The sequence below is a fragment of the Bubalus bubalis genome, chromosome 5 (genome assembly GCF_019923935.1).
Source record: "Bubalus bubalis isolate 160015118507 breed Murrah chromosome 5, NDDB_SH_1, whole genome shotgun sequence".
Lineage (NCBI taxonomy): Eukaryota > Metazoa > Chordata > Mammalia > Artiodactyla > Bovidae > Bubalus > Bubalus bubalis.
Genome location: NC_059161.1, coordinates 36,412,762 through 36,430,367, shown reverse-complemented (window position 1 = coordinate 36,430,367; position 17,606 = coordinate 36,412,762). Strand labels below are relative to the sequence as shown.

At 41.9% G+C, this 17,606-nt stretch overlaps 2 protein-coding genes across 4 annotated transcripts in view; one reads left to right on the top strand and one right to left on the bottom strand.

The window, feature by feature from the left end:
• Nucleotides 1-4,736: 4,736 nt before the first annotated feature.
• Nucleotides 4,737-8,048, bottom strand: LOC102398677 (translation initiation factor IF-2). Its single transcript, XM_006076675.3, has 2 exons — nucleotides 7,785-8,048; nucleotides 4,737-7,503 (listed from the first exon to the last, which is right to left on the bottom strand). The coding sequence occupies exons 1-2, from the start codon at nucleotides 7,938-7,940 to the stop codon at nucleotides 7,111-7,113; spliced, it is 549 nt and encodes a 182-aa protein (XP_006076737.1). The 5' UTR covers nucleotides 7,941-8,048; the 3' UTR covers nucleotides 4,737-7,110.
• Nucleotides 7,500-17,606, top strand: part of RERE (arginine-glutamic acid dipeptide repeats) — a 412,205-nt gene continuing 402,098 nt past the window's right edge. For all 3 annotated transcript variants that reach the window (XM_044942961.2, XM_044942960.2, XM_006076676.4), the window contains exon 1: nucleotides 7,500-7,815. The gene's annotated coding sequence lies outside the window, so the exon portion shown is untranslated. The remainder of the gene's footprint in view (nucleotides 7,816-17,606) is intronic.

Sequence of the window (17,606 nt, the reverse complement as noted above, 5' to 3'; positions counted from 1 at the left end):
CCTGGGTTCAATCCCTGGCTGGGGAACTAGATCCCACACACTCTGACTAAGACCTGGTGAAGCCAAATAGAAATAATAGAATTTTTAAAAAGGCCAAATGTCCCTTGTAAAAGTAACTATGAAAAAAATGTATTGAATTACTTAGCTGCTAAGTAACTCAATTCTAGTCTTTTTTGCCACTCACCATTCCAAAAGCATGCTCTGGGTGTTAGGCTTATCTAGAAAGTCACCCCCCTCCCCACCATACAAACCCTGCCCCAGGCCCTTCCAAAGGGAGGCTGCTCAGCCACAGCTCCTCGGGTTTTTCCTGCCGTCCTTCACCCCTGTTCACCCCTCTGTTACTACCTGCACCTCACCGTGGGGGCAGTGATGGGGACAGGGCTGCATCTAAAATGATGAACTGGGCCAATTAGGGTTCTCCCTCCTAGGCATTTTAAGTAGGAAATACTAAAGTCATGAGGCAGCTGGCAGAAGCAGCTGTAGCTGATAAGTCATAAGCTCCAGAAAAACAAGAGAAGCTGGGAGAGGCCCCATACAGGCTGCAATTATGAGGGAGTTGAAATTATGAGAAAGTGGACGCTTTGAAGTGAAGAAAAGCTAAAGTGTAGAGGGGTGAGGAGGTCAGCTGGTGGGAAAGATGAGACCAGTGGGCCAGTGATGCTGGTCCGTGGAGAGAGCTGGGGGTCCTGACCTTCCTGCAGCCCTGCTTCTAGTCCCTTCTTTTCCTGAGGTTGCATGGTTCAGCTTTGCTCCTATGGGAACATCCTATGGGAACATCCGCACACAAATCTCCTGTTACTTGAGATGCTGAGTGAGTCTCTGTTCTTTGCAACACAAAGAACAGAACTAAAATGCTTTAAAAAAAAAAAAAAAGGCTTTATTTCTTAGAGCAGTTTTAGGTTCACAGCACAGAGCTCCTATGTATCCTTTCACTCCACCCCCGCTTCTGTATTATTCACATCTTGCCTTAATGTTACATTTGTTACAGTGATGGCCCACTTGTTACAATGATGAACCAATACGGATACATTATTGTTAACTAAAGTTCATAGCTGAAGTTTGAGTTTACTCTGTTGCATATTTTATGGGTTTGTATCTGCCCTAACGTTTGTATCCACCTTAGAGTATCATGCAGAATAGTTGAACTATCCTGAAAGTTTGTATCCACCTTAGAGTATCATTCAGAATAGTTTCACTATCCTGTAAGATACAAACTCTAAGGTTTGTATCCATCTTAGAGTATCATTCAGAATAGTTTCACTATCCTGTAAGATACAAACTCTAAGGTTTGTATCCACCTTAGAGTATCATTCAGAATAGTTTCACTATCCTGTAAGATACAAACTCTAAGGTTTGTATCCACCTTAGAGTATCATTCAGAATAGTTTCACTATCCTGAAAGTGCACCTAGCCATCCCTCCCTCCCCCATCCCTAGCAACTGTTTTCAGAACGTCTTTTTCAGAGCCTTTTTCAGAATATCATATAGTTGGAATCCCACATTATGTATGTAACCTTTCTTCTAACTGGTTTCTTTTACTCAGTAATGCTTTAAAGAAGTTCCTCCAGGCTTGACAGTTTATTTCTTTTTACTGATGAATAATATTTCATTGAATGATGTACCTGTTTTTTATTTGCTTATTTAAAAAAATATATATTTTTGGCTGTGCTTGGTCTTTGTTGCTGCATGGGCTTCTTCTAGTTGTGGTGAGCAGGGGCTCCTCTCTAGTTGCAGTACACAGGCTTCTAATTGCAGTGGCTTCTCTTGTTGTGGAGCTCCGGCTCCAGGATGCGCAGCCTTCAGGAGTTTCTGCTTGTGGGCTCTAGAGCACAGGCTCAGTAGTTGTGGTACATGGGATGAGCTGGCCCACAGGCATGTGGGCTTTTCCTGGACAAGGGATCAAACCTGTATCCCCTGCATTGCAAATGAATGAAGAGGGCTTGCCTGGTGGCTCAGAAGGTGAAGAATCTGCCTGCAATGCAGGAGACCCTGGTTCAATCCCTGGGTTGGGAAGATACCCTGAAGAAGGAAATGGCAACCCATCCTCTGCATTGCAAGGCGGATTCTTAACCTCTGGACAACCAGGGAAGTCCCTCATTTGCTTATTGAAGGACATTCTGAATGCTTCCAAGTTAAAATGCTCTCTTAAGACGAAAAAGAAAGTAAGCAAAGAAGAATTTATTCTAGAAGTTGGAGTACTATGAGACATATGGGGTTGAGAAGATCAGGAATGTGGATATTTTGAAATTAAGATGCCTTAAGTGTCAAAGAGAAAGAGGCATTAAAGTGACTGTCTCAGAGATGTACAAATTAGATACCAAAGCTGGATGACAGAGGGTGAATTTTGCAGGATTGTGAGTTACTTGCCAGTTTCCTCTGTGTGTATATATGCCTTGGATTGAAAAAACAATGAATTTGGGTGGCTAATAGCACCTGCCACATCAATGTTATAAGATTAAATTCTGATAACCCAAATGATGTGGTAGGATCTAAAATATATTTTCTTTGGCCTCCTCCTTCCAAAGGGCTCTTTGTGATCCACGCCAGCTTTCTTTGTTCACCATTTAGACAAAATAGGGTTTGTGGATAATTTTCAAGTCTCCATTATTATGACCTTATTCTCCCTAGAAAACTACACCTTCCCTCCAAGGTAAACCTAAGGAATTTACCAATAGATGCAGAGGAAACGTTAATTTTGAAATGCAGCTTTCCCCAGGGTAGAATCTGCTGGCTCTTTGGCTCGCTCAGTTAACAGTGGACAGCTGTTTATAACAGGAAGTGTGGAATAGCACGTCTCCCTGAGACCGCAGGCAGACAAAGGAGGAGGACAGCTAATGATCAAACTTGGAATTGGGCCAAGACAAGGAAAATCAGCATCTCCTCCCCTTCAGTCTTTCACAAAGCCCCGTGTGACTTTTCAATCACCACACGTGGTCAGAAGTCAGATTTGGGGTTTAGATCTCACCCAAAGGAATCCTCAAGCCCTCGGACAGCATGCTGTGCTATTGGCTGGCTGAGTGTGACTCAGAGAGGAGCATGCTCCACTTGTACTCACTCTGGTTGAAAGAAAATTCATCAAGTCAGGAGTTGAATTGAGAACCTTAATTGCTGCCCACAATTAGCCATGTCCAAACAAAGGAAAAAGGTTTCTAATTTTGATCCTTTTTTTGGAGGAAAATATGTTTCACTTTTGTATGTGTCTGCACGGATGACATGTGCTTCCTGTAATTTGCAATAAGCTCCCCAAAATCACCCACTGCTCCATCTCAAGTCACTGGGGGGACTTTCAAAGTCTACCATGGGTTTCTTCTTGTCCTGAGGAAGGAGGCTGGAGAGGCAGCAAGTCTGGTTCACAAGAGATAATAAAGTACAAACCCACTGTGGGTATGTAAGGTGAGTACTGAACGCCTGCAGAAAGAGGGGCTGCAATGAGAAAGGAGTAAGTAGCCATTACTGCTGGTGGATGGACTGAAAAAGTACAATGGTGTGTGTGGGCGGGTAGCTGAAGTTCATTATTGGCTGGTATCTGCACGACATAAACTTGAAAGGCAAATTCAAAGAAAATGCCTAGAAATGAGCTTCAGTCTGTTACCAGACTGGATAAAGTACCCCGGTTTTGCTTAAGGCATTTTAGGGGAAAATAATTTACTTGTTCTAAAGCTTGAGTACTTCTGGTGAATTATGAAGGCTAGTTACTGTCCATATGTTCAAATAATTTGAATTCTTTTTTTTAATTATAAAAGTTATACATGTTTGATATAAAAAGAAAAAAATTCAAACAGAACAGAGTTGAATGAAGTCAAAAGTCAGTCTCCTCTTGCTGCCTCATTTTCCTTCCATGCCTGGTGGATATGTTTCCTGGTGCACAACTTTCTAGATGTTTTGAAGCATATACAAAATGGTTATTTTTAGACTACAAATGGAATTATACTTTATATAATTGTTCTGTGACTGGCTTTTTTCATTTAACTCTGAACTGTGGCTACTATTCTTTATTAGTTGTCAGATTTACTGCATTATTTTTGAAAGTTGTAAGGTATTTCATTGTATGTTTGTACCATAATTCATGTAAACATTTTTTGTTGATGGGTGTTGGGCTTTTTTCAGGTTTTCACTATTATAAATAATGTTGCAAGTCTTTTATATATATTTTTGTACATTTGTGCAAAATTATTTGTAGAATGGCTTTCTAGAAGCAGAGTCACTGGATCAAAGGATATGGGTATTTATCATTTTCATAGATTGTGCCAAATTGTGTTCCAAAAAATGGAATGATTACATTTTTACCAACAGTGCATCAGAGGGCCTGTTTCCCCACATTCTCATCAATATTTTTGAAGTTAGAAAAAATTCCTAAGAGGTGATTTTAATTTGCTTTTATTTCATTTTGAGTATATGTTTACTGAACACATTTTTTTTCTGTGACTTTTTTTTGCTTATACACAATATTTTGTGTATGAGCACAAATGTATATCAATGTTTTTCCATTGATTTTTTTTTTCTTACAAATTTGAACAAGCTCTTTGTATTCAGGAAGTTAGCCCTGTTGCATAAGTGTTGAAAATATTTCCCCTCTGATAGCTTGTTTCTTGCAGTGCTATGGTATTTTTTATGCTTTATAGTGATATAAAATATTTATGCAGCAAAATTTATTGATATTTTTTCTTTATGACCTCTGGGCTTCCTTTCATGCTTAGAAAGAACTTCCCCAATTTATGACTGGAAAAAGTTTTAGCATTCCTTTAATACTTTTATTGTTTCATTTTTAAAAATTACAAAATCTCTGACATATACAAAAAATGAGCATAACCTATATGTAGCTTATAGAAGACAATAATAAACACAAGTAAACTCAACCTAAGAAATAGTGGTTTAGTGGTTTCAATTTTTACATTTAAAATATATCCATTTATAATTTAGGGAAAGAGGTTTAGGAATAACAGAAATCTAATTTTAAAAATTCTGTTTTCCTGAGTTGCTTTTGTTTACCCATAGAGCTATCTGATTACTCAACACCATTTATTAAATAATCTCTTTTTCTCCTGGCTTCTTTTAAATAATAGTATTATATCTGATTTGATTTCTGTATACAAATTAAATCACTTCTACTCATAGTAAGATATATAAAATAACTAACAAAAGTGCTTCTTGATGTTATCAGGTTCAGATAAGTAATCTCCATATTCTAAAGCTTGCCAAAGGGAAAATAAGGAAACTTTTTCTAATTTCATCATGGGAAAAATAACCCACTAGATATTTGAACTCTTTCACCTTGAGCAAGTTATTTAACTTTCCTAAGCCCCAGTTTCTTGACCTTTAAAATGGAGATACTAATAATACACTTCATGAACTGCTGTCAGGACTAAGTAGGCTAAGAAAGCAACATGCTTTGCCTGGTGCTTGGAACATAATAAGCTTTCAGTCAATGGTTTAATCGTTGTTCTTATTACACTGTATTGTTATTACCTTATCAGTCTCTAAGTTCCTTGGAAGGAACCCTGTATTCTGTGGCTTTATGGTTGGACTACAATTCTTGCATGGGATTGTTATAGTTAAACAGGTCTAGTTGGCTAATTTTTGGCCCAATACCATAATATTATACTTAATAACAATGTGGAATTTCAAGACTTTTAAATCTACATTAAAAAAATAAGAAGTGAAAATGATGTCAGTCCCTCTCAGATTTCAAGAACCTCTCTCTTCCCTGCTGAATGGCCCTGCAGGATCCACTGGTATCCTCTTAGAGCCATCGTCCATTCCTCCACTACAGAGCTGAACCTTTATTAGAAACAGTGCTTCTGTAAATGTAGATTTTGATGGCAAGCAAAGCCATCTAATGCACTTTACCCTTCATCATTTCCAAACTGTTGTGAAATAGTTCCATCTGTATCTAGGAGGTTGAGAGCTGTTTATCGAATTTATGATGTTGTAAAATTCAGTTCTCACATTATTAGAGATATGGTGGTATTAACTAGTTTCCCCATTTCACAGCTGAAGGAATTTCAGCAGAAAGGAATTTTCCTGCTTAAAGTTACTCTGAAAGGTAGTGGCAAAGACCCATTTGATTTTAGATGTCTGGGTCACCATCAAATAGTATCTATTAGTCCTATTATTTTTTAAACTGTTGGATGTGGAAATTGCAATCTGTATAGATATTGCAAGGAGAAAATTATCACTTTATTTGAAAGTGATGAGTGAATTATTTTGTGCTATGTTCTATCCCTTAATTATTCTATTATATACAGATCTGAGCTCCTTCAGGAAGAGTGTACGATATAAGGACCACTAAGCATTTCAGTGTATTAACAAACCAACAATAGGTTGATGATTCACCCTGGATTCTTGCCAGGGTCTGTGAAAGAACTCAATAAGCATGATATGCATTTCAAAAACTGCTAATCATAATTAAAATTTCCCCAAACCCTTCAATCCTATAAATTATATTAAATAGAATCTGAACATTTGGCCTGCCCCGCAATTCCCTTATAGCAGTGGAGACCCTGTGATTATCGGTTTTTGGGAAAGTGGGACACAATATTTCTCAAAGAAAAGGTGACACTTGGATTTTTTTTCCCCCTGTTTTTAGATTTTTTCAAACTTACGGCACAGAGTTGTGTACATTCCTCGCTTTCCGAAATCTGCTCTGTGTCTGTGTCCCTTCTTTTTTCCTTGATGAGACTTTCTTTTCAGGCTTTCTATTTTTATAATTGTTTTTTCATATTAGCAGTGCAATCTACCAACCAATTACTTTTTTCTTTTTCTAAATAATCTTTTGCCAAAGGCTTATTCTAAAGACGTTAATGTGCATCAGAATTTCGAGTCTTGGAGCGAATCTTTCGAACCCACTCCGGTCCCCCCAGGGATATGAATCCGCGTTTTAAGTGGCTGAAAAAGCAAACCGTGATCCTGGTTAATAACAGGAGCAACTGGACTCCGGCCACCCCGGCCCCTGGGACCTGCCCGCTGCGCGCTGCGGCCCGGGACCCGCACAAAGACGCAGCCAGCGGGGAGATCAGCCCACGGCCCGGTCGCTGCCTGGAGCGCGCGCTCGAGCCTGGCCGCCGCGTCGCAGGGGCTCGGCCGCTCCCCTCCTTCTCTTCTGCTCATTTTATTAGAAATTAAAAAAAAGAGAGAGAGAGAGAGCGAGAGCGCGAGCGCTCAAAGAAGTCCCGCCCCCTCTGCCCGCCCTCCGCTTCCCATTGGCGAGGCCTCCTCGCGCGTCACTCCAGGTCGCGCCAATGGCAGGGCGCGATACTGCGAGGTGGGCTGGGCCCGAGCGCGGAGTGGGCGGCGGGTCGGTGCAGCAGCCCCGCAGCGGCTCGGCCACCATCGCCGAAGCGCCGCTGCTCCCACAGACGCTCGCGAGCCGCCCCCCGCGCTCCCAGCCTCCTCTTCCTCCTGCACTCCCGAGACGCTCGCCCGGCTCGGGTCTAGCCCCCGCCTCCGCCTCCAGGCTCCTCTCCCCTTGTTCGCCTCCCACATTGTCTCTGCCTCGTTTTCTCTCCTAGTTGAGAGGAAAAAAAAAAAAAAAAATCACCATCATCCTCCGGGAGCCCCCTCGCCCTCAGAAAAACAAAACCAGACATGAGCCTGGGCTCTCGCTCCTGAAGGACTGGCCAAGCGCAGAGGCTAGGTGGGGCCCGCAAGAAAGGTCACGCGAGGGAAGCCCCCGTAGCCCCTGGCTCTGTTTCCGCGCCGGCCCGCCCTCGGCCCGAGTCCGGCGGCCCCAGCCCCGCGGGCCTGCAGCCCTGTCCCCCCACTTTCCCGGGAGCCGGCCGAACACACCTCCATTGATGGTGTAGCGCATCCGGGGGAGGTGAGTCTCCGAGTGGCCCGCGCGCGGCGTCTGCCCGCAGTTGTGGCCCCTCGTCCTGGGCGCGGGGGTGGGGCGGGCCCGAGGAGTCGGCTTGGAAGCCGGGGTCCCGGGTGGGGGCCGCGCATGGCGGGGCAGGCGGGAATCAAGGGCCGGGGCCACTCGACCCTGTGCCGGCCAGGTAACTGTCCCTTTCGCCTGCTGACCCCGGCTCTTTCTTTGCTGCTCGGTCTTGCTCTGCTTTGACTTGTCTGAGGTTAAACTCTTTCATGTGACTAAAATCGTGGGCTGAACTGGGGGGCGGGGGCGAGGAGGGAGGAAGTCCAGGACCGAAACTGCGAATTTCTTGAATGTTTGCGGATTTGAGGGGTCGTCAGGGGGAGGACTTAAAGTATCATTTTCCCATTAGGGGAAGATTCTTTGTGTTCGAAATCTCTAGTTCTCTGCTCTGTGTGCTGCTTGAATTTTAAAACCAAAATTCACTTGCAGTAGAAAAAGATTCTTACTTATCCTGTTTTAGTTTGTCTGTCTGAAGGAGAGTGGCTTTCATGTTTATTAGTAGTAGTAGTGTGTTTTTTTTTTTTTTTTTTTTTAAGGTTTTGGAAAGAAGAAAAAGTAGTTTTACATAGATTGTGCGTGTGTGTCGGGAGGGGGAAAGCGTTGCAGGTTTCCTTTCCTTTGAAACTGGTTGAGAAGTTGTTGAAAGGAAAACAAAATGATTCATTGTTGAATTGTCATTTTCCTCTGCCTCTTTTCCAAGGTTTGGTTACAATTTTTCTGGATTACAGATTTCAAACATTGATTTAAGCAGAATGTGTCCTTGAGAAACTGGGCGCTTTAAATGTTTCAGTATGTGTTACTATTTTGAGGTACATTTAGAAAGTAGTTTTGTATGAATCTTGAAATAGCTTTCTCCAAAGCAATTTTTTAAACACTAGAAAGATAACTAGTAAAAGGGTAGCTCACAGTGAATTGCAAAACAAACATTGTAACACATGATTAATGCAGCCTATGTTTAAGATTTGAAACAATTTTGATAATTGCTTTCCATTTAAAGTGAGACCTTTTTGTCTGGTGTGCACTGGTTTCTTTCGGCTCAGTCTGTTGGGGGAGGGGACAGAGGATGGATATAGACAGTAATAAAATCATCTTTTAGTAGCTGTTGCCTTTCCTGGATCTGGTTGCTGAGTTAATTCCACCGTAAATTATAAACCAGTTTTGATTTTGGTGGCCTGGGCTGGATAGAAAGCTGGCTTCCAGCTCTCCCTGTTGTTGAGGTCGAAGGGAAAAGAGGCAGACACACACACACACAGACACACACACAGACACAATACCAGGCAGAGGGCTCATTGTTCTTCCATACACACATTCATTCTCTCTCTCCCATATTTGGGACTAGGTTTGCACAGACAAACACAGCTCTTTTGGGGAGAGGGGAGAGGAGATGGGGGAAGGGTGAGTGCTTTTCTTCTTCAGCTTTCTCTCACCTATCTCCTGTCTGGCCTTTTTTTTTTTTTTTAATTGCAACCTTGTAAGAGGGAGAAGAGTATGTCGGAAACTAAAGGACACTCAAAAACATGTTCAGAGATGCCTCTTTCCCACCGTCCTTTCTTTCCTTTGCAGCCCTAGTTTCAACTGCTCTTTCTTTTTTGTGTCTGTAAAGATAAAATCCCTTATTACATGTCGTGGCCTTACAGTCAGCTTTTGAATTCCTCATTGCCCCTGACTTTGCTGGGGACAGTGATGTGTTCAGTTGACTGTTACTGTAGTGACTGTGACCAGGGTCATCTTTTCTAGGTAGAAGTAGATTGTCTCAGTTAAGATAATAAAAATTGTATTTGAGGTTAATAGTTGGCAAAGTGTGTTCTGTTTTGATGTATTCGTGGTCTGAAGGTTTGATACCCAGGTATTCTGGCTAGTGAGCTGTCACTGTGTATTGTTTTGTAAATAGGGGTTATAAGAAAAGATCTGGTTTTCTGCTTCAGGGGCTAATGTAGAGGCTTCTTGGAACACTGGACAGGGAATAGGCTGATAAGAGTTCAGCTGGGTTAATCCAGCTCTGGGCCAAGGATGCAGGTTGGTGTGAATTAGATGGGTGCAGAATAGCACCTTCTACTGGTTAATTGCCTTGAAGGATCCAGAGGCAGAGGATGGAGGAGGGGATTAACGGCTGAGGCCTAATGATTTTCTTTTGAACACAGTTGTAGTGCCTTCCTGCAAATGCTACTTCCCTGAGCCGCTCATACAGATGCCCTCTGACAGGGATGGCTGCAGTGAGACTTTTTCCACTACTGGCTGCCTTGACATTAATTTGCTCTATTATTAGAAGTATTTATGCATTGTGACTTCCAAGGACTCCCTGACTTTTATGGGAAATACAATTTGTCTTGAAATATTTTTTGAAAAAAGGAGTTGCTTTGTATTCTTGGTGTTGGAAGCTCTATGTACACTAACAGTCTTTAAAAAAGTTTTCAGTATCATTAGTAAAAGGTCAAATAGACCTACCCTATGGAAAAGAAAAATCCCAGCCCTGGACCCAGAGGTTTTCCTCAGAGATTTAATGAGAGGTGGGTGGGTGGGGATGGAAGGGTAGGAGAGGAGCTCACTGAAATCAGCAGTTTTTCTTATGTAATAGTGTGACATGTCAGTAGTGTTTCCAGCAGTCAGATAAACATAAATAAAATTACATCTGTTAGGTTAACTTATTCTATGGGTTAGAGTCAAAAAGAAAAAATAGAGTCAAGAGAAAATGTGAAATAAGTGTACAGATTAACACAGAAGCCCAAACTCCCGCTCAAAGGCTCTAAGCCAAGGTGTGGTTTCAGAGATAATCTGCTTGATAAATGCCTCACAGAATTTTTATCATTGCACATCCTACCTGTCTCAACTGTCTTAAACAAAATGAACCAGCAGAGAAGTTTGCTGTGGCAAGGGTGACTCGATGTAGGATAAACATCTTCTGTTCCAGACTGGCTGCTCTTAGGAATGTGATTTCTGACTCACTTTGCTTTCAAAGCTTAGAGTGTAATCTCTAAAGGTGTGGATCTTTCACAATGAAATGTGAACAGGTCAACTGTATTATTTATTCAGCAGTGATAGAGTCAGGTAATTTCAATCCAGTATGTTCTCTGCCAGTGTTTTGTTGCAAGGTAACTAGAGTTACAGAACCAATTCACAACAAAAATGTAATCAAAATCAAGAAATAAGTGCATCAGTTATTTTTTGAACTTTGATTTATTGTTTAGGCCAAAAGGTTTTAAAAAGTGAGACAGTAATCACTGTCAGGTCCTGCAACAATTCTGTGTAATAGTGAACAGAAATGTGCCAGGTGCTGTAAACACACACACACACACACACAAGAATATGGCTTGTGCCCTTCTAAAAACCAGTATATGTTGAATATTACTATGGATTTAGTAAGCACCCTTTGCTTTTAAAATTGGTTTTGACTCTTTAACATCATGTTCAAATTTCAGTAATCATAAAAAATTAAGTAGCAAAATAAGCTGTATATGCTAAATTCTTTGGGGGATTTTGTACTCTTTACTAACTCCTCTTGGCAGTTTCTTTTGCAGTTGATTTGAAGGTTAAGACAGCAGAAAATTCAGGTGTTTAAGTGAGTCATTAGTGTAACATAGCTGTGAACTTCATCACACACACACATACACACCGTAAAACAATGCACTGTTGTCTGAGATAATCAGTTTCTGATAATGCTTTTCATCAGCATTATCACAGGGCTTTTCGACAACCAGGAATTCCTCTTGAATCATAGTTAAGTGATCGTTAATTATTAATACCTTGGTAATTATTCCATATTTGTAGCTCTACTTGTCCTCTCTGAGTGTGATTTGGGGAGCTTGTTGGCTTGTGCTTAGTTTCTTGCCTAATAGAGTTTGAGTGTTTTTTAAATAATGAAGAGAAAAAACTTAAGATTGCTTAAGTCACTTTAACAAACATTTGGCTACAAATAACTCAAATATGCTGAAATACGAAATATATTTACTAGACTGGATTTTGTTTGGAATTGTGATTTGTGTTACTTGTTGGTTTGGCAATAATGTAAGACGTAGTATGGGTCTGTATATTAGGTAACTAGGTCAGTAGAACTGCTAATAGCGTGTACGCGGTTTTGGGTAAGGTGGCCTGTTTGTGCCAGTGTAAAATTGTTGTTTCTGTTTGGTAAAATGTGCCAGTGTGTCAGCAGCATACCTCACTGTGGACTGTTTCCTTGTATGGTTACATTACAAAATGATATGACCTCTAATTCATAGATCATTTGGTATTTGAGGAATCCTTACTGCTTATTTGTCTTGGGCTTTTGCATCAGAAGTAGAAGCTGTGGGTCATGCTCTGATTTTAACTTAGTTATACGTATGATTTACTGTAAGGGTTTAGGACAAGGAACAGGAAGTCTTCCAAGTCATTCTCACGTATTAGGCAAAAGTGGAACAGAAATGTGAACCTTGAGAGCCAGGCCTCACAGAAGCACCGCAGGTTCAGATGGGCCTTGTGAATGCTGAACACTGTTAGTAAGAGTGTGGATACTGGCTAGCTTTCGTGACCAGATTACCTCATTGCCTCCCCAGTGGGAAGGGTTTGTTGGCCATATACCCTATTTCAGGGCAATGTGTAGATGTCCAAACTACATAAGGCACCACTCAGGAGGGGGCAGTATTTACACCATGGGCTGGACTAACCTGGAAGAGAGCTTGTGAGCAGACATGGCCATGCAACATCTCTAGACAGCATGGAGAGCCCCTCCTGCAGAAACCCATTGGAGCACACACGCTCGGCAGAGCATGCTTGTGCCTGTTCACTAACAACTACCGTGTCCACCAGCTCCAAGAGGCCTGATTCCTGATGCACTTACTCCTAGGGGTGGGAAGTGGGAGCGGGGGGTGTGGTGGTGGCACTTACTGTGTATGTTGAGTGTGATCCGGCGGGAGTGTGGGCATGTGTCTGCGTGTGTGTGTTCGGAGAAGCTGCTGGGGAGGCTGTGGAAACCTAGCCCCCTGGGAGAACCTGGCTACCCTGGGGAAGTGTGTCCTTACTGGAACAGCCTGGCTCCATTCCTCATGGGATGGGGAAGCTCTGGCCACTGATTTAAAAATGTTTGATGTATGAAAACCTCATTCCAGTGAATTTAAACTAGATGCTCCTTGTTAAAGCCAGAGACCGTGTTGCTCCTGCCCATTCCCTTTCCTTCCCCTCTCCCTTCTTTCTGGGTGGATCACTGAACGTGGCTGACGGGTGTCCTCCGGCTGCTCTGGCAGGGCCACAGCAGAAGGTTGTTCAGATTGAACAGTAATATGCTAGCTTACAGTTTCTGCCAAAGGAAGGCATTCCTTGTCTGCACAAGGCACTAAACTGCCAGAGCTGACCCACCTGATTCTCTGCTCCTCACTCAGCTGTTTTATCTCTGGTTCCTTTGTGTCTTTGTGTCTCTGCTTCCACCTCCACTAAGGACTCTCTCAATATATTCAGTTACCCAGGAAAGAAGATTTGATAGGTTGTAAGTTACCGTCACTGTTGGTAGAGGGTTTGGGGCCAGACCACCTCTTCAGCTACCGACCTGCCTTCTGGTTGGCCGAGTGCTCGCCCTTCACCCCAGCTGTTAGGAGCTGAGGGGATGGCAGACATTCTGAACAGTGGCCTGTGCAAAGGGAAGTTTTTTCTTCTGTTTTTTTCCTATCACGTTTTTCCATCTTCATTTCCCCTGACATCTGGTGCAGCTGTTGTTGCTTCTGGTAGCTTTTCTAACAGTTTATTTTGCTTTAAGAAGCTCTACAGAGTAATAGCTGGTAGTCAGTCACACTCTCTTTTTCAAGTGAGATCATTTCATTGCATTTGTCTTTTTTTTTAATTTCCTGTTAATCTCCCCATCTACTTAGCTGCCTGCCCAGGTTGGTGTTTCCCCAGCTGTAGTCAGGGCATATTAATATGCTGCAAGTATTTTACGTTTTCCGAGGTCACATAGATTATAATGCATATTAGCACTCTGAAGCCTTAAAAAGTAGGACTATTGTATGCAAAAGGTTTTTTCTTTTTTACCCCCTTCCCTAAAGAATAACTATCATGTTTTAATGAGAACCAATAGTCTGTAGAACAGTTTGAGAAACACATGTAAAGCTAATCCTTTGTTAATCAGGCAGCTTGTTCTTTTTTCCCTAATAATGAAGAAGTAAGTTCTGGGTGTTACTGTTACAATGCCTTGCTGCTCTGTACTATTTCTTCAAGCAAGTTTTGCACTCTAGTACTTCCAAGGGTACCACATAACCACTGTTTCCACCTTACACAGTTGTCATTCTGGAGTTATTTTTGATTGTTGCATCTGTTATCCCTCATTCCATCTTTTAATTGGATCAAATCAATATTTTTCTTTTTTAACTCTGCTTCAGTAACTGAATTCTTATTCAAGATATAATCACTTTATTTTTGGACAACTGCAGTCAGTTATATAAACATAAGCACTGGCAAGACTCTCCTAACAAATAAACGGAAACAGGTACTTAACTATGTAGTTCATTGAGCTAAGCCTTATAGGCACATAAAGATGAAGAGAACAGCCTTCTAGAAATTTTCTCTATACCGGCCACTGGTGTATACTTAACTGTTAGAAGTTAAGATAGTGTTTTAGGGCATAAACAACAAGATCCTACTATATAGTATAGGGAACTAACTGTATTCAGTATCCTGTGATAAACCATAATGGAGGGCTTTCCTGATGGTCCAGTGGTTAAGAACATTCCTGCCAATGCAGGGGACATGGGTTTGATCCCTGGTCTGGGAAGATCCAACTAAGCCCATGTGCCACAACTACTGAGCCCCCTCCCTAGAGCCTGTGCTCTGCAATGAGAGAAGCCACCACAGTGATAAGCCTGCACACTGCAACTAGAGAAAGCTTGTTTATGCAGCAGCGAGGAACAGCACAGCCAAAAAACAAACAAACAAAAGAAACACTTTAAAACCATAATGGAAGAGAATGTGAATAAGAATGTGTGTGTGTGTGTGTGTGTGTGTGTGTGTGTATGTATATATGTAACTGAATCACTTTGCTGTGCAGCAGAACTTAGCAAAATATTGTAGATCATACCTCAATCAAATAAGTTTAAAAAAGGATAAATGTTTCAGAGACACACAGTCCTATTGGCTTGTATTAGTTATGTGTTGTTGCATAGCAGATTACCTCAAAATTTGGTGATAGCACAGTAAAATTTACCCTCTCACAGTTTTTGTGGTTGGTTGTCTGGAAGTGGCTTAGTAGTTTTGGCCCAGAGGTGTCTCCTGAGATGGCAGCTGGCGCCGCTGTATCTGACGGCTTGACTGGGGCTGGAGGCTCTGCGTCCAGGTGGCTCACACTCGGCTATAGGCAGAAAGGCCTGCAGGGAGCCTCAGTTGCTTGCCGCAGGGACCTTTCCATATGGTGGGTGACTGCATTGTGAGGCATTTGGCTTCCCCCAGAAAGAGGGGAGGGAAGTAGGAGCAAGGAAGCAAGGAGGTTTTTTATGACCTACTCTCAGAAGTCACAGGGCTTCCCAGATGGCGCTAGTGGTAAAGAACCTCCTTGCCATGGGTGTGCAAGTGTTCCCCATCCTGATCCTCCCTCACACATGTACACCCATGGCTGATTCATGTGAATGTATGACAAAAACCACCACAATATTGTAAAGAAATTAGCCTCCAATAAAATAAAAATAAAAATAAAATAGGGCAACATATAGTGATCAATAAAATAAATAAGCATTAAAAAAAAAAAAAAGAACCTCCTTGCCAACGCAGGAGATGCAGTAGACTTGGGTTCAGTCCCTGGGTGGGGAAGATCCTCTGGAGGAGGACATGGCAACCCACTCCAGTATTTTTACTTGGAGAATCCCATGGACAGAGGAGCCTGGTGGGCTACAGTCCATGGGATCGCAAAGAGTCAGACACGACTGAAGTGACTTAGTACACAGCAAACAGAAGTCACACACTGTCACTTCCATCATATTCTGTTAGTTAGAATCAAGTCACTGAATCTCGCCTGCTGGCAAAGAGAAGGGAATTAAATTAAGTTCAGTTCTTGAAGGGAAGAGTATCAAAGAGTTTGTAGATTTTAAAACTACCACAGGGGTTCAAAGGAGAGAGAGGTAGAAGATTAAAAAAAATCTTTCCCCTTTGATTAGTTATCTTCAAGCAGTGCTTTACTTAAACTAGCAGGTGGCTGCTGGTTCTAGGACAAGAGTGATGTCACCATAACCTCACATTATTCATCTTCTTCCTCTGCCTTTGCTGAGATATTATTGATTTCCTATCTTTCTGTTGTTCTTACATCACATTTTATCTATTTCAGTTAAAACTGTGCTTTGGACACACTGCCTTAAGTTGCTTTGGTTTGGCTGCTCGTATTTCCTACCAGTTAAGTACCTTCAGTTCTCTAGCCTTGCCACTCCCTTTATCACTCCATGGTGCATACTGTTGGCATTTATAGCATATTGTTAATCATATTCCTTCTATTAGATTGTAAACCCCTGGAAGGCAGAAGGCTTTCCTTTGACTACGCCAGTGTGTATACTCTGGATGTATTGCATGTGTTCTGTAATACATATTTCATTGTGTTTTAAGATGGCATCAGTAGTAAGATGCACTGTATTTTATGTACCTCTAAGAAAGAAAATAATGCTGGCAATTAAACTGCGTAAGACCTGTCCCAGTTCTACTGATACACAAATGTAAAACATTGTGCACCTTAGAATTATTGAAATATGGTCATCTGTTCAGGGCATCATTCTTTTCATAACTGTGTATTCCTTGGGAAGCATTTCTGAACTCAGATTTGGAGTACATTATTTCCTCCCATTGGAATGGTGTTAGAGGTGGTGTTCCTGCCTAAAGATTTAGCATGAAAAACTTAGCTATGACCAACAGTACATTAAAAACATGCTACCAGGGCTTCCCTGGTGGCTGAGTGGTAAAGAATACACCCGCCAGTGCAGGAGACATGGGTTTGATCCCTGGTCCAGGAATAGCCTACATGCCCTGGGCCACAGCTGTTGAACCTGTGCTTTAGAGCCTGGGAACTGCCACTACTGAAGCCCACTGGTCTGGAGCTGGTGCTCTGCAACAAGAGAAGCCACCACAATGAAAAGCTTATGCAGCACAACTAGAGAGAGCAGCCCCTGCTCGCCGCAACTAGAGCAAAGCCTGCACAGCAATGAAGACCCAGCACCACCAAAAATTAAATAAATAATTAAAGCAAACAAACAAAACAGATGTTACCATAAACCTGTAGTCATTGTAGTTCTAGTTCCCATAGAGTAGGTAGAACTATTATATATTTTGATTTATCATAATGTACTATATATATGTGTGTGTAGTACAAATGCATCACTTTACTTCATCATCAATTTGGATTAAATTGTCAACTTAACTTAAATATTGGTGTTCCTCATGATTCTGTCCATTAACTCCTCCCTCAGCGCTGTCTTCCAGAGTGTCCTCATTCTACCTCATGCTTCCAACCTGTAGTTTTATAAATGCAGCCCTGAACTTTTTTCTGAGATCCAGACCCACGTTGCACTCTGTCTCCTTGGATGTTTTTTGCGCACTGAGCCTCAAAATTTACCAATCTGTATTTGTCCATCCTTGTACTGTTGCAACAAAGTAGTTAAGAGCTCTAGACTCTGACTGTAGGCAAGTTGCTTACCTTTCTGTGGCTCAATTTCCTCATCTGTGATGTGGGGGTAATAAGTACTCATGTTTATTTTGAAGATCAATGTAATTAATACATATAAAGTGCTTACAATGCCTCTGGT